Here is a 22,961-nt window from a genome sequence, read left to right on the forward strand (position 1 = left end):
AGAATGCCCCAAATGTCATCTGTACTAGCCCAGGCTGGTTTAAACCTACTAACAAAATTTCAACTGTTTTCAAACCCCCTGAGAGAGTGGCGTTGTAGCTGAGCCCTGTCTAGCATGCCCAAGGTACTATGTTCCACCCCCAGTACCTCCAAACCAGCACCACAGCCCTCCAGGATCCCAGACCTCCCCCTAAAACAAGACTTGTGACTGTGTAAGCACTGTCCTAACACAGCACTGCATTTCAGCCCTGAAGGCAGATGGCTTCCACTGACCCGGTTCACTCTGCTTCCAGGGACTGTACCAGCTCACTGTGGCCATCATCCTGATGAGTCGGGTGTGTAAGATGTTCCGTCAAGGCCTCAGGGGATTCCGGGAGTATCAGATCATTGAGCCTGCTCAAAAGAAGCATCCTACCTTCTCCTTCTGGGATGTAAGTCGCCCAGCTAAGAAAGGGTGCTGGGATTTAGCCGGTACAGCACATCTCCCAGCCCTCACTCAAAGCCAACTGTGGGGAAAAAACCAAGGGAAAGCAGGTGTGGGAAATCTACCTGTTTTGTTCGTCCCCGCCTCACATTGGGTAAGAGGGGACCTCATCAAGCAAGTAGGCTGCCTAAGAATGAACCCTGAATTAGACAGCCTTTCATGGCCTGTCATGGGAGTGCTGGCTGGGGCAGGTCTCTGGTGCAGAATGGTGGCAGCTCTGAGTTTAGGGCAGATAGAGAGTAGGGGAGGAAATGGGGCCTCCTGTCCAGATTCTCCTGCTGCTCTTCCTCCTCCTCTTCCTTTTCTTCCTCTTCCTCCCCCCACTACCCCTCCTCCTCCTCCTCCTCCTCCTCCAGGAAGCATTGGCCAGAGGTGTTCTGCTTATACATGTCTGTCCATGTGAACCGAAACTCAGCAGTGAGAGAGGCATGGTACACTTTCTAACTGTAATTACAGCAGCCTGAAGGAGTCAGGGGCCACAACAGAACCAGGATTTTTTTTGAGTGTTTTAAGCTGTGTGTACTCGCCATTTTCTTTTTCTTTTTCCTTTTTTTTTTTTTTTTTTTTTTGGAGCTGGGGACTGAACCCAGGGCCTTGCTTGGTAGGCAAGCGTACTCACCATTTTCTATCTTCACTAAAGAAAGGGGACATTTCCAGGGCCCTGTTTGCTGTGAGGACCCTATTTTCAAGGTAAAGAAGGTCTCAACCTAAAATACCTCATCTTAACAGTAAATCACAAGCCCCTTTTGTCTTAGAGATGGCGATTGGTTGTCCACTGTCTCGCGTTTGTATCGCTGTGATAAGATACAATGATCAAGGCAACTGACCGAGGATTTATCTGCGGCTTAAGTTAGACCGTATAACCATCATGGCAGAGAGCGTTGCATCAGACAGGCAGGCCTAGTGCTGGAGCAGGAGCCCAGAGCTCATCTCTGATCCTCAAGCAGGAAGCTGAGACTGAGCCCTGGAAATCTCAGGAGTCTTTCTGAAACTTCAAAGCCTGCCCCCAGGGACACATCCCCTCCAACAAGGCCACACCTCCTAACCCTTCCCAAACAGTTCCACCAACTGGGGACCAAGTATTCAAATATGTGAGTCTCCTGGGAGCATTCTCATCCCAACTGCTGCGCTCCCCATTCTGCTATCTGTTCCATTTCCCCAAAGATATCTTCACTGGTGCTCTGTGTCGCCATCCCGGCCCAAGGTAAGTATTTCCCCAGCTCAGTATGCAGACCAGCCATAACCATTTTCCTCTTGGGCCACGAGTGATTAGACCCAGCCCTCTGCCTTCTGCAGCTAACATCTTGTTCCAAGAACTTTCCCAGAACGAGTTCTACAGGACAGAGGCTGAAGAGAGGGAAAGAGGGGGATAGGAAGGTGGACTTCCACTCCCCTTCTTTTCCAGACAGTTATCTAGTTAGTAAATTAAGCTTTAGCAGGAGGTAGGACCAATGTAATGGCTGGAGAGGCAGGGCTCTCCTATCCTAGAGACATCCCAAAGCATTCATTCTCTGATAGCACCGCTCAAAGCCCACAGGTCTTCAACTGGCCCATGGGATGTGGGAGAGATAGGCCAGAACTGTAGTCTATGATGCTTGGCTTTGTTTTCAGGAAGGATGCCCTGTCTCACTGGGGCTTATACATAGGCAATGGGGAACACATGATCCAGAGGGAGGGATGACATCAGGGGAGTGTGAAGTCAAACCTCACTACAGTGCCCAGTCAGAGTGGCCTCCAGTAAAGAAGAAACTTTGCAATGGCAACTACAGGGGGTCATGTGGCTGTCAACTGGAGAGCGGGGCTGGAACTTGGGGGGCAGGTGGAGGCTAGTTTTTCATGGACTATGAGAATCTGTATTTCCGAGCACCTCTCTCTCCCATTGTGAGCTTCCCTGAGGAGCACCACTTGAATCGAGAAATGAGAAGGTGATGGGGTGAAGGCATTGTTGTGTAAATTTTTCCCGGGGGGGATCCCAACCAATGTCCACCCACTCCAGATAGGACACCAACAACAGAGCAAAGTACTGATTCCATTCAAGGAAGGGTAGCTTGGAGAACCATTGAGTTTATTGTGCTTACTTACAGAGAGGCACAAGGGAGGGGCCATATGGGAGCATAGGTATGTACCCCTCAACAGCTGCCCCATTGGAAAGCCCCACCCCAGCATGGATGGCAACTCCCTCATAGCCAGATAGATGGAGCCCCCTCCACAGTCTCTCTGCTCTGGCACCCTGGAGACCATGTGCAGGTGGAAGAGAAGGCTTTCAGTTGGCAGTGAGGTACAGGTGGGGAGCTGAGAGCTGTGAGGGTCTAAAGATCCTCTCTGTGCTTGCCCCCCTTTCTCTGAGGGACCCCCACAGGCCCAATCTTGAGGGTCTCTGGTGAGTAGTCACAGCTGTTTTCAGGAGGTGGAAAAGACAGCACGTCACAGCGGGCGAGGCATCAGGTATCTGGCCAGAGACCAGCACCCTGGCCACGCACTGGCTTGGCCACTTTCTATGTGGCTGGCTGCTAGGATGTGGGGGTGAGGAGGGCTTCTCTGGCAAGGTGCTGACAGGGTGGCCTGCAGAGGAGTGAGCCAGGCAGTGGTCAGGAGCATCTTGCAGCTCTGACTGACCAGCAATCAGGCCCTTCTTTATTTAGAGAGCTTTCACGGGATAAAGACAGACCAATGATTATCTGTTTTAGTGTTTGAGTTTTCATTGCCTCTCCAGGGTTACAAGTTGAGTCACAATTAGAAAATACAAGGAGAACAGGTTTTATTTTTATTATCAGATTTACATTTTTATGTAGAGTATCTCCTCCAAAGCAGACACATTGATTATATGACAGCCTGGCTTCTAGGCTGGCAGAATTTGAGTTTTAAAGTACTCCAGACAAACAGAAACTATCTGGACAGGTCTTTTTATGAATAGCAAGTATTAATACCCGATTTCTTTTGCTGTTTCGTCATCTGTGCTATAAAGTAGAAGTTTACTTTAGTGACCCTATTTTGTTTCCCGAGTTCTTTTCCACCAGGGATGTACCCTGTACGACGCCCTGTCTTTAAACTACATATGCAGGGAACTCTGAGTGTTATAAAAGGGGACCTGGAATCTGTAACCTAGTCTCAGTTGTTTCTGTTTACCCTGCACCAATTATACTGTTTTTGTTTCGGGGCAGACAAGATTATTTCTGGAGTAATGGTCTCATTTAGGAGTTCCCAGCTTACTAGTGTTGCCTCTGCTTAATGATCTCCAGGGCATAAAGACTTGATACAACCTGATGTCTCATGTCCTCTCATTAGGGCCAGATAAAGTTAGAAGCAGAAGTTTAAGTAAGTTTAAGACTTTTCCTAGAAAGACTCGGACACAATTTTCTTGGGAAAAGACATAAAGTGAATCATAATGCAGAGGCCAAAAGCCAAACGTGAGCGACAGAAGGACAGCGGTTGCAGCGTCTGGCCCAGCTCTCCTGGAACTGTGTCAAACAGCTGTGTTGGCTTTGTGACTCTTGCTGCTTCCAGTGGACATGACTGGGCCAGCCGACCGTTGTACGTGACTTGATAAAGCCCATTTTGTTCTATTGACAGAGTAGAGCGACAGAACGAAGACGTGCCATGTTTGACTTGCTATAGAAGCTTAACAAAGCTTGCCTCACCTGTCCCCTCCTTTCCCCACTTCCGTGCTATCTGGTTTGTCCACTTCTTTCTCCTCTTCCTTTTCTCCCTTATTCTTTTTTTCCCTGCTGCAGTTTCCTTCTCACTACCATGCCCCTCGGCCTTCACAGTTTGTGGTTGATGCTGGCGTAGGGCACAGTCTGGGGGTTTGAGCCGAGGCGATAACGAAACATCCGGTTGGAGGTCTGCAGAGGCTTCCCATTCTCCAGCGTGGCCTGGGTAGATAGAAGGGCTTCCGATGTAGAACTCCAGGGGCACTTTCGCTGACTCTCCTTTCTCTGTGTCCTTTCTTTCAGAAAAAGAAGCAAGGCCGCATCTCGTTTGACACCCAGGACTTTGCCGCAGAGGAGGTGTGTGGAACGCCATCTTTCCCTGTGTTGTGGGTCAGGGTGGGTCTGCTCTTCAGTTGGCTTCAGCACCGGACATAGCTGGTGTTAGTTCGGGTTCTGCGACCACCAGTGGCACTCTGAAGCGGCCACTCAGTTCTAATCACAGTGCTCCTGTCCCCTGGCCCTGGCATATCAACTGTTACCACTGTTTCACTGAGAAGAGCCGATGTGGGAGTTTCTAGGCTTGGACTTAACAGGAAAACAACAGAAAACAGAAGCGAAGATACAGATGGCCAGCCAGAGGAGAAGAGAGCCGGGTTGTGGGAAACGCCATGGCTGTGGGTGCATTGTGGTTTGGCCCTGAACTCTCTGAGGGATGCCGGCACATGGCATGTTGGATGTTCTTTTAAGCTGCAGCCCCGCTCTGACAAGAGAAGGGCTTTCCGGGGGCTGGAGAGATAGCTCAGAGGTTAAGAGCACTGTCTGCTCTTCCATAGGTACTGAGTTCAATTCCCAGCAACCACATGGTGGCTCACAACCACTTATAATCAGGTCTGGTGCCCTCTTCTGGCCTGTAGTTGCATACATACAGGCAGAAAGCTGTATGTTGTATACATAATAAATAAATAAATTAAAAAAAAAGAATCTATTAAAAAAAAGAGAGAGAGAAGGGCTTTTCATCTGTATGGGTCTTTTGGCCTCTGTGATGTGTGCGGTCGTTGAAGTCAAGCACTGTCACTACCTTCCTCTCTTCTAATCACCAAATCCTGGATATTAAATTCTTATTAATATCCAATTTTAAAGTTAAAGGGACCTATCTATTTATAGGAATCAGTCACATTCTCACTCTCTCAGACCTGATGCAACCCTGGCCTGACCCATTTGTGCTCTGAGGAAAGAGGGAGAATAGAACTTTGTCATTGGACTAACAACACTGTGTCCATTCCATTGCTCCACCCTACCCCTTGGAGGTGTGGGTCCTCTTACGTGGCTCTCCAAGACACAACCCGATCTCTCATGTCCCCTCATTAGTGCAGCGTAGTGAGGGAAGTCTGAATTCCGCGTTTCTTCAGTTTTTCAGAGCAGCAGATGCCTAACGCTAGACATGGAAGGGCTGATTCACCCAGGAAAAACCAGGGACCTGTCTAAGTGCCAGAGAATTCTGAGGGATGTTTTGTGCACAGGAGTTGAGAAAAGCAAGAGGGCTTCAGAAGGAATATTCAGAGTGGCTGGCACAGCCTGTAGACAGTGGCAGTCCAGTGAGTTGGGCCGGACTGGACAAGGGCAGCTCTCCCCTGGTTGCCATGTGCCTGTGCTGGGGACCATCAAGTCCTGGAGCAAGACAGCCCCATACCCTGCTTTGGCAGGTGCCAGGGCTACTTTCTGAGTTCCTTCATCCATATGGGAATGTTTCTTGGGCTGGATGAAGATGTTGTGAGATGGGTTTGTAAGATGCTCACTCTGATGGTTGGCATACAGCCCGTAGTCCGTGTCAGCCACTTCTGTGCATAGAACAGGAGAGCATACAAGCAACAATAATGGAGAGTTGCCTGCTAGAATCCTCTGGCCATGTCTTCCCAGGGTCACTTCCCTCCGAGGGCCATTTCTATCACACAGAAGAAGCCATCCTGGAGGACAGACGAGGAAATCCAAGACCTCTGCAATATCCTTCAGGTTCTAGATTGCTACCGCAACTACACAGAGTATCTGCAGCTGCTCCTGGCCAAGGTCATGCGCTTCGAAAGGTCAGTGAGGGGGACAGCCCCTGGCTCCCAGACTCAGGTGAGACGAGGCAGGAGGATCCCAGAGGGGAAAGACACGGCAGGTCTCCTGAGAACTCCCTGGTCAGGGTAGCAACACAGCTTAGTCACTTACTGAGCGTCCTCGGATTACAGTCCTGGAATCTGAATTGACCACACAGGGAACTGGGCTAGATCGGATCAGAGCCCAGTTCACATATTTTTCAGGTGTTTCTCTGTGTAGCCATAGTTGTCATGGAATTCACTCTGTAGACCAGGCTCTCAACTCAGAGATCTGATTGCCTCTGCCTCCCAAATGCTGGGATTAAAAACGTGCACAAATAAACCTAGCTTGTATGTATGTATGTATGTATGTATGTATGTATGTATGTATGTATGTATATATTATGTGTGGATGTCAGAGACAATGTACAGGAGTCATTTTCCTTCCGCCACATGTGTTTCTGATATTGAACTTGGTGACAGGTGCCTTTACCCACTGAACCATCTTGCAACTCCCAAATATTGATTCTGCTGGGGTTTTATCTTATGTATTTAAAACATTAGTCTTTACCAGTCTGTTAAAGAGCTCATAGCGGGGGCTGGAGAGATGGCTCAGTGGTTAAGAGCCCCGACTGCTCTTCCAGAGGTCCTGAGTTCAATTCCCAGCAACCACATGGTGGCTCACGACCATCTGTAACGGGATCTGATGCCCACTTCTGGTGTGTCTGAAGACAGCCAGTCTCAGTGATATAATAAATAAATAAATCTTTAAAAAAAAAAAAGAGCTCCTAGCGGGATTGGGGATTTGGGAGCCATGGTAGAGCGCTTCCTGGGAGCCAAGGCCCTGAGTTCAGTCCCCAGCTCCGAAAAAAAAAAAAAAGAAAAAAAAAAAAAAGAGCTCATAGTATATGATATCATGTAACTACCTTTTACTGAAGAAGCCATGGAGGCTTTATGGAACTGTGGCTTGAGGAGCCATCTCAGTGACTTCCTGGGGGGGCCATCTCAGTGACTTCCTGGGGGGCCATCTCAGTGACTTCCTGGGAGGCCATCTCAGTGACTTCCTGGGGGGGCATCTCAGTGACTTCTTGGGAGGCCATCTCAGTGACTTCCTGGGGGCACCCTAGGAGATTGAGGTTAGGGTACCTGTTTTGAAAACCCAGGGTATAAAATCACTGTAGGTTTGTGCTTTGGTGATCTTACAGGCCACACGTACTACTATCTGTAGATCTAGATACCTTCTGACTGACGCATGATCCCTTATGACAAGGGTGGCTATTCCCTGGGCAAGATGGCTTGGTCATGAGCCTTCTAGAGCAGACAGTATTAGATGGCTTAGGGTGTAAAGTGCTTGCTCTAGGTGTGACCAACTGAGCTCAATCCCTTGGACCCACAAAGTGAAGGAGAGGCAGCTCCTGAGAGTTAGCCTCTGGCCTCCACACAAATCTACACTAATGCAATATGGACGTGTAGATCAGGACATTCCAGCAGGGAGAACTATTTCCTTCACTCACTTCCAGGGGAGAAGAGCAGTTTACTCTTTTCTGTAAAGATTCCACATTAAAAGAACAAGAATGAGAGAGGCAAAGAGACAGAATAAAGGGAGAAAGAAAGGCAAGCTGGCAGCATGGCGTCTACAGGGTCTCAGACCGTGAGGGAGGGAATCATGGAGCAAGCGGTTAATGCTACTTCTGTCCCAGTGTGGCTCTGAGCTGGCCACTTAACCTTTTGGGCCTTGGAATTTTCATTAGTGAAATAATGCCAAATGCTGACTGTGTTCCAGATAGAGAGATTAGGGGGCAGATTGGGCAAAGAGATGATCCTTAAAGCCCCCTGCTAATTTTTAGCTACCCCTGGGACCAGGAATTAGCATTTTAGACAGAGGTCTTCAGCTAGAAAGAAAACCCAGCCCCAGGGAAGACCCTGATGCTCATCTGAAAAGGCAGTCACAGCTAGAGCTTGTGGGCCAGTGTGAGAGGACCATGTCTGTCCCGGGTCTGTCTTCTAGTACTGGGACTCGCAATGTCTCTGGAGCAGCCACAGCCCCTTTTCACATTTTGTGGTTGTTGTTGTTTTGAGACAAGGTCTTACTAAGTTGTCCTGGATAACCTCAAACTCACCCTGTAGCCCAGGCAAGCCCCGAACTGGGGATCTTCTTGCCTTAGCCTCTCAGCTGAGATGGCAGACCCATGCCCCCAGGCCCAGTCTCCCTCCCTGTAGTGCTAAACCAGTCGCCCTATCTCCTAAAGGCCACCTTCAGCCTGACTCCGGAGGGAAAGAGTATCTCATGGGTCAGCCTTGACATTTTTTTTCTTCTCTTTTTCTTCCTTCCTTTAATTCCATCCATTATATTAGCTGCGTCTGGATTCATTAAAGAATCCTATTAGCACTAGGTTTGGGTACGTGTGTCCTGTGTGGCATACAGCGCTACCAGAGGGATGATGCTCCCCCCATCTTTAATTTGGGAGGGGCATGTGCAGTATCTCCATGGAGGTCAGGGGACAACCCTGAGGGAGTCAGTTCTCTTCTTCCACCACGTGGGTTCTTATAACAAACCTGGGTATTCAGTCTTGGCACCAGTGCCTCCACTGGCCCCCTTCTCTATCTCCTCCTAGGCCTGTCGCCTGTAGTTCAGACAAGAGAAACCGAGCTTCAACCAGATGACCTGCTCACAGTAACACAGCCACGTGCAGGACCAGTATTTGGTCCCGGTGTGACTCTAAAGCCAGTGCCTGTCACTGCTCAGTTTCTCTGTCTCCATGGCCTTGGGCACCTCCGGTCACGTGCTATCAGTCAAACACTCGCAGATGCTAAGCTTAACCAACAGTGAGCCAAACTGAAGCAGCTGCTGCTTCCAGAAAACCTCGGCATAACTGAGGCAGGAGACTGGCTAGGTGTGAGCGAAGGGCCCTCCCTGCCTGACAGAAGTCTCTTCTACTCTAAGGCTCACGTCCCCAAGCACACGACGCTGAGTCTGGAACACTTCCTAAATAAAGCCCTCCCTCTACAACCTTTCCCAGGTTTGGTCGCCGGCGTGTAATCGTCAAGAAGGGGCAGAGGGGCAATAGCTTTTACTTCATCTACCTGGGCACGGTGGCCGTGACCGAGGACGAAGATGGGAGCAGTGCTTTTCTGGACCCTCACCCAACACTGCTGCACAAGGGTGGCTTCTTCGGGGTAAGCCACGGGGAAGGGCTCTACTTCCGGGGCTCAGGGTCGGAGTATGAGAGGACTCCCGCCCCAGCCGCTTACCCAGGCCCCAGTCTTGTCCTCTGTGCAAGTCACTGGCCCACATGGGCTCCAGGCCTTCCTCACCTGTCAGTGTTGACCACTTAGACTGCTGATCTCTCCACCTGTATCCTGCATCACCTTTTGCCCCTCATAGCTGCAGGGATGCCCCACCCTCCACAGAGGCCTCTCCACTCCCTCCCCTCTGGCCTGTTCAGACCTCTTGTCTCTTTCCCACAGATACAGAGCAGGAGGGTGAATGGGAGTCTGGAGGTGGCCAGAGGCAGGGACGATGGAGGCAGGACTGAGTGTAGTGTCACATTTGTCCTTGTCCTTGTTACTCCCCCCACCCCCCAGGAAATGGGCCTTCTGAGCACGGCAGTAAGAAGGGCCACAGTGGTCTGCATGGAGGACACAGAGTTCCTGGTGGTCGACAGAGAGGATTTCCTTGCAAACAAGCTAGGCGACGAGGTTCAGAAGGAAACTCAGTATCGATACGACTTTTTTAGGTAACCCCACCTCATTCGGTCTTTCCCCTTTCCCTGGATTTGGCTTTGCCTGCGATTAGAAACACACTGGTGGTTGCTGTTGGCCTTGGGTGCTTGGAGATCCCCATCCAGCTTTCCTATGTAGCCAGACTCCAAGTACTGCCCTCCTATCTCGGCTCAAAGCTCTCTCCCTTGGAGGAATAGCAGCTGAGAGTAACTGACATAGGCCGAGCCGCTGGGCCAGGCAGGGGCTGAATCCTCTGTACTCTGTGTTCTTCCTGCCTCATATTCAATCCTGTGAGGCTGCTCCTTTTCCTCAGTGTGTAGATGAGGGTGCTGGGGCTCAGGACGGTGACATGCCACGTCTAATTTAAAAAAAAAAAAAAACAGTGTCTGGGTGATGCTAGCACACGCCTTTCATCCCAGCCCTTACAAGGCAGAGGCAGGCAGAGCTCTGTGAGTTCACGGATACCCTCATCTATAGCGTGAGCTCCAGGAAAGCCAAGGCTACACAGCAAAACCTGTCTTGAAAAACCAAACCGAACCAAAACAAGGTCTCAGTGTTGTATTTCATTTAATGTACCCCATCTGTTATCACCTCAGAATAGAGAGGTACCCTATTTACTATTCTGTTGTACCCTGTATCCCTTGAAAAGTCTACCCATGCTGTGGCCCTCCATGGTGTAATTGTTTCATAGTTTGCATGGCATATCTGACAGCAATGTGCAGACAGGGATCAGTTTGGCCTCTCCACCACTGTTATCTTCCCGCTGTCATGACACCAAGCACACACAATGCTCAGCTAATAAATATTGAGTGGATGAAGCTGTAGTGGATGGAGGCGTCCAGCCCCTGCGTCTGGCCTGGGAGGTAGCATCACTGAGGGAAGGAGTCTGAGAGGAGTGGAAGCGGTGGGGAAAGGGGTCCCACACCGAACCTCAGCTCCTAGGCTTGCGGAGAGGGAAGTTCACGGACTGACTACATTTAGTAGAGCTTATTTGAGGAGAGCAGGGCAAAGCCCAGTAAAAACGGTGTGAGAATCATCTAGCTCCCAGCACCAAAGCAAACGCTGAGAATTGCAGCCAGAGACGCAGATGCATCAAGAGGACATGAGGGGGACCTGGTGGCCACAGCCTCGTTAGCAGTGTGCTATAACCATAGCTGGTTTGCAGTTTAACAGCTGACTGTACAGGACCTTCACCAGCCTCAGCTCGATGCTGCAACCGTATCGGTTGTTCCTGAGCCCAGGACATGGGCCCAGCCCATACCCACCAGCCTCAGGTCTAAGGCAACTCTGGGTAAGGCTTTAACTCTTGGGTTTTAGTCTCTTGCTTCTTGGAATTGGATGGTGAGAGCTGTCTTCTAGGTTGTAATGATGGGATGAAGTCATAGAGGCAGGGCCCAGCACACAGTAGGTGCTCTTCCTCCTCCTCTTTTCTAGACAGCCCTCTGAGGTAAGGGCATGGACCCTGTTCCTATGTTACACTGAGAAATGAACTCAGCGGGCTTGACACCTGCATAGATGTGAGTTAACCAGCTCAGTCAACCCGGGTCAGTTGAGTTTTGAGCCCATAACATGTTAGAACTGAGGGAAATTTGTCATTGTTAGCAGCCTGGTGGGGCCACCCACCAGAGAGAGGCAGTTTCTGATTCAGGGTATGTGAGGTCAGGGGAAGAGATGGCCTCTTTGGAGTGAGCCTTTAAACAGCTCCAAAAGACTCCAGACATCTCGCTTCTCCTCAGGTTCCAGAGCTAAATGTTTGAAGCTCACGGGCCAGAGGCAGACAGCTCCAAGACCAGTAGGGCAGGACTCCTTGGCTGGGAACCGAGCGAGTAGCCAGCATGCTGATGTAAGAAGCTGCACCTGAGCTGATGTTTCTTGGCATGGGATGAGCGAGCCCGAGTTGTAGGGTAGCAGAGACAGAAATTGGAAGAAGATTTCTGGATATCGGATCAGAGTGAGATGGCACAGGTACTGGGTACCTCCAGAGTTGAGCTGCAAAAGGAAGGGGGACCCTCAGTAGAAGAGGAAGACTGGGTGAGGTGACTGCATGTGTCCTGGTGAAATCTTCCACCCCAGGCATTTTCACAAGAGTCCAAGAACAAGGCCCCTTTCTGGAACATTCTAATGTTGGTTTCCCTCTCCCCCAGGAAGCTGGATATGTTCCAGTCTTGGTCTGATGAGAAGCTCTGGCAGCTGGTGGCCTTGGGGAGGATAGAGAAGTTCCCACATGGAGAGCTGGTGTCCAAAGACATTGGGAATTCAGCATTTATCACATTTATCTGCAAGGTGAGGTCTGATCTGGGAGCAAAGCTGGGAAGAGCAGGCCTAACTTGAAGCCTTCTCCAGGCAGACATGTTTGAGCCTGTTCTCCAGTATATGCAACACTCAGACTTTTCCGACCTTCCTTGCTCTGACTTCATGTCTATGGGGCAAAGCTCAGGGAGCTGGGCCTCTGGGTGCCGCTGTGTCTCAGGGGGTCGGGATGTACAGTGCATCCCTGTTGTTGGAGGTGGGAATAGGAGTCCACCTCAGATGTTGGGAAATGAGTGTAGGGCCTAACTCTATGGGCTACATCTTTCTCTACATACATCCCTATATTCGGAGTCATAACTTAGACACGGGAAGAGACTAAGTAATCATAAAACAACTGTTAAATATGGAAGTACTATAGCCTCACCCTTTTTATAATGACGTAAGATGAAATTTATAGAAAATGTGTTTATATCACAAAAATCACAATTTTTGTGTTTTGGGGCCACTGTTAAGTAAAACGGTCACTTGACATATGAACGGTGGTACATTAACTGTCGAGCTGCTAACTCGGAGATCTAACAAGCCTCCTAGGCAGGCGGTGCCTACGGCATGAATACAACACACTGGTCATGTCTCGTGTCCCAGGCACCACAGAAAAGGCTGGCAAGAAATAGACTCGCGGTACTCAGAAAGGTGCACAGCTTCACATTTACAATCTGTGGGTGTCTGAAGCTTCCCGTGTAACATTCTCAGTCCGGTAGACTATGGGTAGCTGTAGCCACAGCTAAGTTCATTTATGTTTCACATCTCGTGTCTCATTTTAGCCTCACAGTAACCTCCCAAAGGTTGGTACAGCCCTCGTTCTCATTTAACAGAAGAGTAAACCGAGGCACAAGAATATAGCTGTCTACGGTCATGGAGTGGAGTGGAGGGGGCAAGGCTCAACCGAGCTCTGTCTGACTCCAAAGCCCTTCTGGAGAACTGGGACTGGAATTGACCCACAAGTCACCAAAGATATTTGGTGCATTTTTGCCAAGCCAATGCTGGTCCAGGGTAGGAACGGATGCAAAGATGGGGAAGGCTCATTTTCTCTGTCTCTTCCACTGGACCTGCAGCATAGTCAAAGCTGACAAGTGCCAAGGGATATTTATAAGTGATTTCCAAGGACTGGAGAGGGGAGCTGCAAGGCTGGGGGCTTTAAAGGAACCTCCTGAAGGAGCTGAGGGGAAGATGAGACCTGTAGATCCAAGGTGTACACACGATCGACATGCCCTGGAGTTGGCTTGTGTGGGTCGTCTCCAGTTGAGTGTTACGTTTTCAGGCATTTTTATGAGCTAGTAATGTTGGTATTCTGTCTAAGCTCTACCCCCACAGCTACCTGGGAACAGCCAGGTATGCTCCGCCCCACAGTGGCCTGGCAACAGCCAGCTGTGCCTGACACTATAAAAGGGGCTGCTTGCCCTCTCTTACCCTCTCTTCTCTCTTACTCTCTTCTCTTCTTTCTCTCACCCCTTCCCCTTGTCTTATTCTCCCATTAAATCTCTCCACGTGGAGCCGTGTTGGTTTGGTGTGCTCTATCTGGACGGGCACGGGCTGATATTTAACAACAAAGAGATTTTAATAACAATAGGTAACATGATATATTTTTAACTGAACTTTGTAAATAATAATCGCATTTATAGACATTTTAGAACACCCATATAGGAGACATGAGATAACAGCAGGAGCTCTTTGGGACTCATGTAGCTCCCACAAGCAACTCCAGAGGCTTCAGACAGAAGCAGAGCCCGAAAACTGATCCGATTCATTTTGTGGAACCGCACACAGGCAGCACACTGACTTCCTGTCCAGGCCTTAAGTTTACTGGGGGAAGATATTGACAGAGAGCATCAGGACGCTGCAGTCCCACAACGTGAAAGCAACAGATTTGTCCTCAAGCAGGCAGTGTCACCGCAGGATCGGGGACGGAGCACGGAGCACGGAGCACGCAGTGACTCATCTCTGGGAGGAGTGCTCCCTGTAGCCTGTCTTGGGACTTTGGAGAAGGAAAAGACATAAAAGTTCATCTCAATGGGGACTAGAAAATCATGAGGGAGAGGGTGAGAAAGAAGGCCTTTTGTGATGACCAGTGACCTGAATAGAATGAAACTCCCAAGAGCTCACTGTAAATTGGAAGAAAGTATGAAGGGGCCGCTCCTCTCCCACACCCCTCCACCATGAGGTGACAACAGACAGATTTGGGAAAGGGACTCCAGACAACATTTCCATTCCATTCTGACTACACAGACGTCAGGGTGGGACAAGACACTTAATAAATATTCATTAAATGAGTGCTATTTCAAGTGCCCGCTGTGTGCCAAGCAGTCATTGGTTCTGAAGATCTGGTGGGAAAAGGAGGTCCAAGCTTGACAGGGCAGAGTGTGTAAGAGGAGACAAATGAACCAGATCTTCGGACATCAATAAGGGGGGGTCAAAACAGGAAGGTGGGACAAACCAGGAATCCCTGAGCTTAGAAAGTTCTCCTGCCTAAATCTAAAATGATTGGTGCCTTCGGTAACCTGGGACCGTGCTATTCTAAGAAGGAAAAATTAAATACAAAAAGTATCTCGGGCCAGCAAGATGGCTCAGTGAGTAAAGGAGCTTGCCACCAAGCCCGCCGACCGGAATTCAATCCTTGGGATTCATTCACATGGTGGAAGTGGAGAACCAACCCCTGAGTTGTCTGTCCTCTGTCCTCCCCGTCTGGGCTGTGACAGGTGCCCCTCTGTTACCGGAGTCGCCACAGAACTTATGCCACTGACAAGCATGTGGGAAAGCCACGAGAAGCCTCAAGGGAGACTGAGAGCCATCCAGTAACAGACGGCCTCCGAGATGCAAAGGGAAACAGTGCATTCAGCTGCATTCGCCAGATCCTGGTGGTCTGTGAGGGTGGACTGTCGAGGAGGAGTTCACACAACTCCAGAAGCAGCTGACAACTGGTAGGATGTGTGGAATTTCTGGCAAGTGTGCATATTTTCTTCCGTACAAGTAATCTTGACACCCCCTATTTTTGCCATGTTGAGGTTTGAACCCAGGCCTCTGCACAGAGCAGGCAAGGGATCTATCACTGACATACACCTCCATCCCTTCTTAAAAGCTAGTTTTTATTAGTTATAGATTTTTATACATCCACCATTTTTTTTTATTTTGGAGACAGGGTCTCCATATGTAGCCCAAGGTGGCCTTGAACTCTTCATGTTCCTGTCTCTAGTATTGAGGATTCCTTGCCTCACACCAGGCCTAATGCATTCCTTATGTGGGAAACATTTGTGTACGTGAACGTGTTAAGTGCATGCTTCCCCATTGTTAAGCTCATCAGCACCACTAGGGGGAGCGTTGTTGTTCAGGGGCCGTCCCCTCTCCCACACAGAGCAAGGCTGGCTATCATAGAGCAAAGGGGTTTTACTTCAGGCCTGTTAGGTAGCAGATCTGTGGAGGAATGGAGGGCTGGGAAACCTGAACTGCAAATGCCTGACGCGCAGTCGAAAGAGGAAGCCATTCCAGAACAATCCAGTGGCTCACTGCCCTTCCCAGGCTCTGCCTCAGTAAGCACGTCCATAGTGGGACCCAAAGAGCCCCAGGGCCTTTGCTGCAAGGAGCTGGAATTGAAGTGACTGGCTTCCGGTCTCTACACATTCAAAAGGAACTACATTAAACTTCTTGTTCTCTGCCTCAGGCTCTGGGAGGCTGGGGTTACAGGACCACCCACTGGCACCACCAGGGTCCAATAAAATGGCTTTCATTCTGTTCTCTCCTCAATTATTCATCTGTAAAATGGGACTACTGACTTCAAAAAGTCTTGCAATAAAAGTTTAGTATTCAACATCTTTTTTTTTTTTTTTTTAAAGAAGATGTGTTAGGGAGATGATTCAGCTGTTCAGCTGTTAGTTCTTGCAAAGGCTACCAGCCACCTGTAAACTCCAGGGGATCTGATACATTCTTCTAGCCTCAGATAGCATTCATACACACACACACACACACGCACACACACACACACACACACACACCCACTCTCTCTCTCTCTCTCTCTCTCTCTCTCTCTCTCTCTCTCACCTCTTTGCAAGTGCATGTGTGCAATCAAAAGAAATAAGACAAAACCCTAAAAGATAACTTGTTAAGCACAAGAAACCTTGGTTAATGTTCATCCGCCACTCCAGGGCTCCTAAACGTTGTCCCACCCAGCCAGCAGCCATAATTGGGATTCTGTCAGGTACAGTGGCAGTTTTAATCCCACCACTGGGAGGTAGAGGCAGAGAGACCAGGGGTTCAATGTCACCCTTATGTTATCTAGGGAGTTGGAGGTCATGATTGGCTTTGAGACATGACCTCGAAAAACAAAACAGAGAAAACCCCAAACCTCAAAGTCTTCTCCAGGTGCAGTGACGTATGGCTATACTCTTGCAATCCAAGCACCTGGGGAAATTGAGGCCAGCCTGGACTATATAGAGCTTTCCAGGACAGCCTCCTTGTGTTGGACAGTCTATGGGTATTGGCAAGTAATTGGTAACCTGTATCAACATAGTGCCATACATAATAATTGCACTGTGCTAAAACCACCCTGCTCCGCCTGCGTCTGCCCCACCTCCCAGCCAGGTCATATGTCTGGTGTTGTCATTGGCATCATAGGTCTGGTTTGTCATTGGCATCATAGTTCTGGTTTGTCATTGGCATAGCTTTGTCTTTTCCAGAATGCCATAGGTTGGGCTCATAGAGTATGATGCCATTCAGATTGGCTTCTACTTAGAAGTTTGCATTTTAGAACTTGATTTCTTTTTAGTGTTGAGTAATCTTTCATTGTCAAAGATATATCACAATTTATATATATATACGTATATATATATATACGTATATATATATGCAGATTCTCAGGCCTGCCATCCAAGAACTATTAAATCCAAAAGTCCAGGAGGGAGGGCTTGTAAGTAGTTAACAAAACTCCAAGAATTCTGAAGCACACCAGAGTACTTTTTTTAAATTTAATTTATTTATTTTACACTTTACACCCTACTCACTGCCCCCCTTCTGGTCGTCCACCCCTAATCCTTTCTCCCCCCCCCAACCCTTTACCCCCCCTTCTCCTCTGAGCAGGTGGGGTCCCCTGGATATCCCTGCCACCCTGGCACTTGAAGTCTCTGTGAGGCTAGGCTCTTCCTCTCCCTCTGAGGCCAGACAAGACATCCTAGCTAGATGAACATATCCCACATACAGGCAACTGTAGTCCACCCGTGACTACCAGTCCACGTAGGTACCTCGAATGGGAGTCTGGGAATTAAAGGACAAGGAAAGGAGAAGAATGGAGCCAAGACAAAGCAGCAGGCTTATAAAGGCAAAAACCATAAGCCCAACCCCCTAGTGTGACTGATGACGTAAGTCATCCCATGCTTGCATATATATATCTGTAAATTGTGATATATCTTGACAATGAAATATTACTCAACACTAAAAAGAAATCAAGTGTTATTGTGGCGTAGGTTTCCATTCCTCTGCACAGGTATCTCTTATCAGGCCAAGAGCAGAACCCCCAACTCGGCAGGGAAGTCCCACCAGGTTCTGTGATGGCAGACATAGCTGAATCGGCAACATTGCTGTGTAGGTCAGGGCAGAACCTCCACAGGCAACAGCTTCTGGGACGGCCTCCGTTCCAGTTGTTTGGAACCCACATAAAGACCAAGCTGCACATCTGCTACATGTGTGCAGGAAAGTTTAAGCCCCTGTGTGTTCTTTGGTTGATGGCTCAGACTCTGAGAGTCCCAGGGGTCCAGGTTAGTTGACTTCCTGTGGCGTACTTTCCCCTCCGGGGCCCACAATCCTTCCTGTTCTTCCATAAGATCGAGCCCCCAAGCTCCATCCACTGTTGGGCTGTGGGTGTCTGCATCTGCCTGAGTCACCTGCTGGGTGGAGCCTCTCAGAAGACAGCATGCTCCTGTCTGCAAGCATAACAGAGTAGCATTAATAGTGTTAGGGATCGGTGCTTGCCCATGGGATGGGTCTCAAGTTGGGTTGGTTATTGTTTGGCCACTCCCTCAGTCTCTGCTTCATCCCTTGAGGATTTTTAAAATATTTTATTTATTATATATGAGTCCACTGTAGCTGTCTTCAGACACACCAGAAGAGGGCATCAGATCTCATTACAGATGGTTGTGAGCCACCATGTGGTTGCTGGGATTTGAACTCAGGACCTCGGGAAGAGCAGTCGATGCTCTTAACCACTGAGCCATCTCTCCAGCCCCCTTGAGGATTTTTTAAAAGGGAAATTCCTGTCTTTCCCTAAAGATTGGTTCATTGCAAAACCTGCATGGGACTTAAGTGCCACAGGTGACTCCAGGAGAGTTGGGGCTCCTGAGGAAGGAGTGTCAAGGCCACAGTGGCTACAGGTAGAGCACCCTGGGCCAGCAATGGAACTAGGTTTGTTCCTTACAGTGCTTTACTAAAATCTAGACTTTAACGTCGAGGTTTATATGACAGCCCTTATCTGTGGCTTCAAGAATTCAGAGCAGGCCACAAGCATGCCAGGTCCCGTGTGCCCTCTAGCTGGAACTGAGCTGCCCTGCTCTTCGGAAGGGCTGCTCTCTCTGTTGTCTCACTTGTGTTTGCCGTGTAGCTGGCTCTTTGCCTGTTCAGACCTCCTCAGCATCCTGACTCCTGTGTTCCTGCCACTAGAGGCTGAAGCCAGCAGCCAGGCTCATTTCTCCTGAGGGAGGTTGGGGAATAGCATTCCTACTGGGATCTCAAACTCAGTTATTGGCCCATAATGGATCCATTCTGAGTCACTTGGGGACACATGCTTAGTGGACCTCTCTCTGCAAGCACCAGATGCAATAAAGGGCTGTAAGAGAATTTCCCAAGAGGAAGCCTTTCTCGTGGATCTGCATTTCTTGGGTGAGATGAATTTGTTGAAAGAATGTTGAGTAGAGCCCCAAGGACAGGGTCCAGCATACAGCAAAGGCTTATGGGGTGTCTGCTCCCTTGCCAATAGAAGCTGTCTTCTAGCTCTGCTCTTCTGTGTCTCTTAGAGTTCCTATTAAGAAGGGTAAGATAGCTGAAGCTCAGGAGATGGTTCAGTGGTTAAGAGCACTGGCTTTTCTTCCAGAGGACCCCGGTTCAGTTCCCAGTACCCACATGGCAGCTCACAACTGTCTGTATCTCTAGTTCCAAGAGATCTGATACCCTCACAATAATATATATTTATATAAAATAAAATATAAGCACATTTTTGAAAAGGATAAGATTTCTATAAAGATAGGACATTAAAAGAGCATATCAGGGCTGGGGAGATGGCTCAGTGGTTAAGAGCACTAATTGCTCTTCCAAAGGTCCTGAGTTCAAATTCCAGCACCCACATGGTGGCTCGCAACCATTTGTAAGGGGATCCGATGCCCTCTTCTGGTGTGCCTGAGGATATAGAGTACTCATATAAAAGTAAATAAATAAATCTTTAAAAAAGAAACATAGTACTTTTTTCTTTCTGCTGCTGGGATTCAAGCCCAGGGCCTTGAGTATGCTAGGATTGCTTTGTTCTTGTTTCTTCTAAAAGCAGGGTCTCTCTGTGTAGCCCATTCCTGCCTCAAACTTGAAATCCTCCTGCTTCACTCTTTGTTGTGCTGAGATTAAAGCCCATGCTACCACACTCGGCCTGGAGACTTGATCCAAACTCTCACGATCAGAAGAGCAGGAATTAAGACTGGCTTTTAAAGTCTCCACTCAGGCCATCACGAGCCTCCTTTCTAAGGAAATTGACCAAAGCAAATACGGAGGCTATGCCCAAAGAGTACGAAGAGTACTGTCCCACTGCCTGCCTGGGGGGAGCACTGCAGCACTTGGGGACTGACTCAGTTACTGTCCCACTGCCTGCCCGGGGGGAGCACTGCAGCCCTTGGGGACTGACTCAGTTACTGTCCCACTGCCTGCCCAGGGGGAACACTGCAGCACTTGGGGACTGACTCAGTGGGCTCCATAGAATTAAAAGATGCCTGCCAGTGGTGCCCCACAGCTTTAATCCCAGCACTCAGGAGACAGAGGCAGGCCAACCTCTGAGGTCAAGGCAATCCTGGTCTACAGAGTGAGTTCCAGGACAGCAAGGGCTATGAAATGAGACCTTGTCTCCAAAAAAAAAAAAAAAAAAAAAAAAAAAAAAAAAAAAATTAAAGGTATGAGTTACAGTTGCTTGCTATGCAGGGCATAGAAACCCACTGCAAGTGGTATACACGGCCATTTTGTCATATCATCTAGATTTAAGCAAAGTCTGTGAGTGAACTGGGTTAAAATGGGAGACAAGGAAAGACCATAGCTTTCCTAGTGTTTTTAGGTTTTCCCTTCATAGATCGTTACCCAGAACTGGGTCACTGGATAAGGGGACTTTGGAAAGATGGATGGTTTTCTTCTGTTGTAAACAAGACCTGTTATAGTGAATGCTGACGAATTAGAAATGGCCAAATCTGAATCTCTTAGAAAATGCTTTCTGGTCTTTCGATGCTGCATTCGCAGCCGTGAGTATGCTCAGGCCACAGATGAGGCTTGGCTCTAGTGTCCTCTACTGTGGTAAAAAGGAGGTCTGGTTGGACCCCAATGAGACCAATGGAAACGCCCATGCCAACTCCCGTCAGCAGGTCAGGAAGCTGACCAAAGATGGGCTGATTATCTGGAAGCCCGTGACTGTCCATTGCAGGGCTCACTGCCAGAAAAGCACCTTGGCCCTAGGGAAGGGCATAGGGAAGAGGAAGGGTACTGCCAACGCTCGGATGCCCGAGAAGGTGACCTGGATGAGAAGGATGAGGATCCTGCACCAGCTTCTCAGGAGACATTGGGAATCTAAGAAGATTGACCGCCATATGTATCACAGCCTGTTCCTGAAGGTCAAAGGGAATGTGTTCAAAAACAAGTGGATTCACACAGAGCACATCCACAAACTGAAGGCAGACCAGGCCCGCAGAAGCTACTGGCTGACCAGGCTGAGACTCGCAGATCTAAGACCAAGGAAGCACAAAAGCGCCGGGAGGAGCGCCTTCAAGCCAAGAAAGAAGAGATCATCAAGACTCTGTCCAAGGAGGAAGAGACCTCATGTCTGTACATAGTGACCTGGCTGTGGCCTCACATGGATCAGTCATTAAAGTAAAACAAGGTTTGTCTGTTAAAAAGAAAAGAAGAAAAGAAAAGAAAAAAAAGAAAGTGCTTTCTGGGGCCTGGAGAGATGGCTCTGGTTAAGCACTGCAGAGGACCTGGGTTCAGTTCCTAGCAGCCACTTCAGGAAGCTCAGAATTGCCCACGACTCCTCCCAAGGGAACCAACAACATCGTCTGGCTCCCCTGCATGTGTGTGGTGCATATACGGACAAGCAGACACATAGAATTAAATAAATGTAAAAATGCTATTGAAGTGTAACAGTATAACATATGCAGTGGAATTTCCAATCTGAATCATTTCTCTTGAGGAATTCTATGCCTGTCAATCATCACCAAATCAACTGAACATTTCCAGTCTCCAGAAGACAGCCTTGTGCCTTTTCTCAAAATTTCCCCAAAAACACTCCTATCACCACAGGCTACTTTTGAAATTTATTTTTATGTGTATGGGTTATTTGCCTGCATGTATGTCTGTGCAACATGTGTGCAGTGCCTGTGTAGAGGTCAAGAAGAGGGTGTTGGAGGGGTTGGGGATTTAGCTCAGTGGTAGAGCGCTTGCCTAGCGAGCACAAGGCCCTGGGTTCGGTCCCCAGCTCTGAAAAAAAAAAAAAAGAAGAAGAAGAAGAAGAGGGTGTTGGATCCCCTAGAACTGTAATTCTAGATGGCTGTGAGCTGCCGTGTAGGAGTGGCAATTGAACCCATGTCCCCTGGAAAAGCAGTTGGTGTTCTTAACCTCTGAGCTACCTTTCCAATCCTATCACAGAGTACTTTTACCAGCCTCTGAACCTCATATAAATGGAATAATATTAGTACATACATCTGGTAATTTTTTTAATTCAACTGTATGTTGAGATGACAGAGATAGGGAGAAGCCTTGGGCCTGGTCAAGGAATGTAATGAATCTGAGAGCTCCAAGTTTAGTGAGAGACCCTGGCTCAAAAAAAAAAAAAAAAAAATGAGGTCATGAGTTCAATTCCCAGCAACCACATGGTGGCTTTTACAACTATCTGTGGAATGCACATCTTTTTTTTTTTTTTTCCCCCTTTGGAGCTGGGTTTACAGCTATCTGTAATGGGATCCAAGCCATCTTCTGGTGTGGTCTGAGAGAGCGACAGTGTACTCACATACATAAAATAAATGAATAGATCTTTAAAAAGTAAGGTAGAGAACGAGGAAGATACATGATGACATCCTCTGGTCTATACATGCAGACACATGCGCGCACACACACACACACACACACACACACACACACGGCATACAGGGCAGGGCACACACACAAACATGTACACACATAGGAAGAAGCAATAACATAGGATAATATTTGGCCTGAAGTGTAACTGGGGTTTCTTTTTGTTTGTCTTTTCAGACAAATTTTTTCTATGTAGCCCTGGCTGCCTTGAAATTGGTATAAACTAGGCTGGCCTTGAACTCATAGAGCTCTTTCTGCCTCTGCCTCCAAAGTGCTGGAATTAAGGGTGTGCTAACATACTCCTCTCTTCCTCCTCCTCCCCCTCCTATCCCCTCACTCCCCCTCCCCTACTCCCTTCCCCCTTCCCTCTCTCCTCTCCCTCCTCCGCCCTCCATCTCTCTCCTCTCCCTCCTTTCTTCTTCTGTCT

The 22,961-nt window shown here is 48.6% G+C and overlaps 1 protein-coding gene and 1 pseudogene across 1 annotated transcript in view; both read left to right on the plus strand.

Moving 5' to 3' along the window:
- The window catches only part of Cnbd2 (cyclic nucleotide binding domain containing 2), a 62,982-nt gene that overhangs the window by 19,840 nt on the left and 20,181 nt on the right, over nt 1-22,961 (plus strand). Inside the window, exons 4-9 of the mRNA XM_032904581.1 lie at nt 293-430; nt 4,437-4,490; nt 6,051-6,214; nt 9,232-9,388; nt 9,797-9,948; nt 12,079-12,217. Of these exons, the coding sequence (XP_032760472.1) occupies nt 293-430; nt 4,437-4,490; nt 6,051-6,214; nt 9,232-9,388; nt 9,797-9,948; nt 12,079-12,217 (804 nt within the window). The remainder of the gene's footprint in view (nt 1-292; nt 431-4,436; nt 4,491-6,050; nt 6,215-9,231; nt 9,389-9,796; nt 9,949-12,078; nt 12,218-22,961) is intronic.
- LOC116899982 lies at nt 20,457-21,335 on the plus strand (annotated as a pseudogene).

Source organism: Rattus rattus, chromosome 5, assembly GCF_011064425.1.
Source record: "Rattus rattus isolate New Zealand chromosome 5, Rrattus_CSIRO_v1, whole genome shotgun sequence".
Taxonomy (NCBI): domain Eukaryota; kingdom Metazoa; phylum Chordata; class Mammalia; order Rodentia; family Muridae; genus Rattus; species Rattus rattus.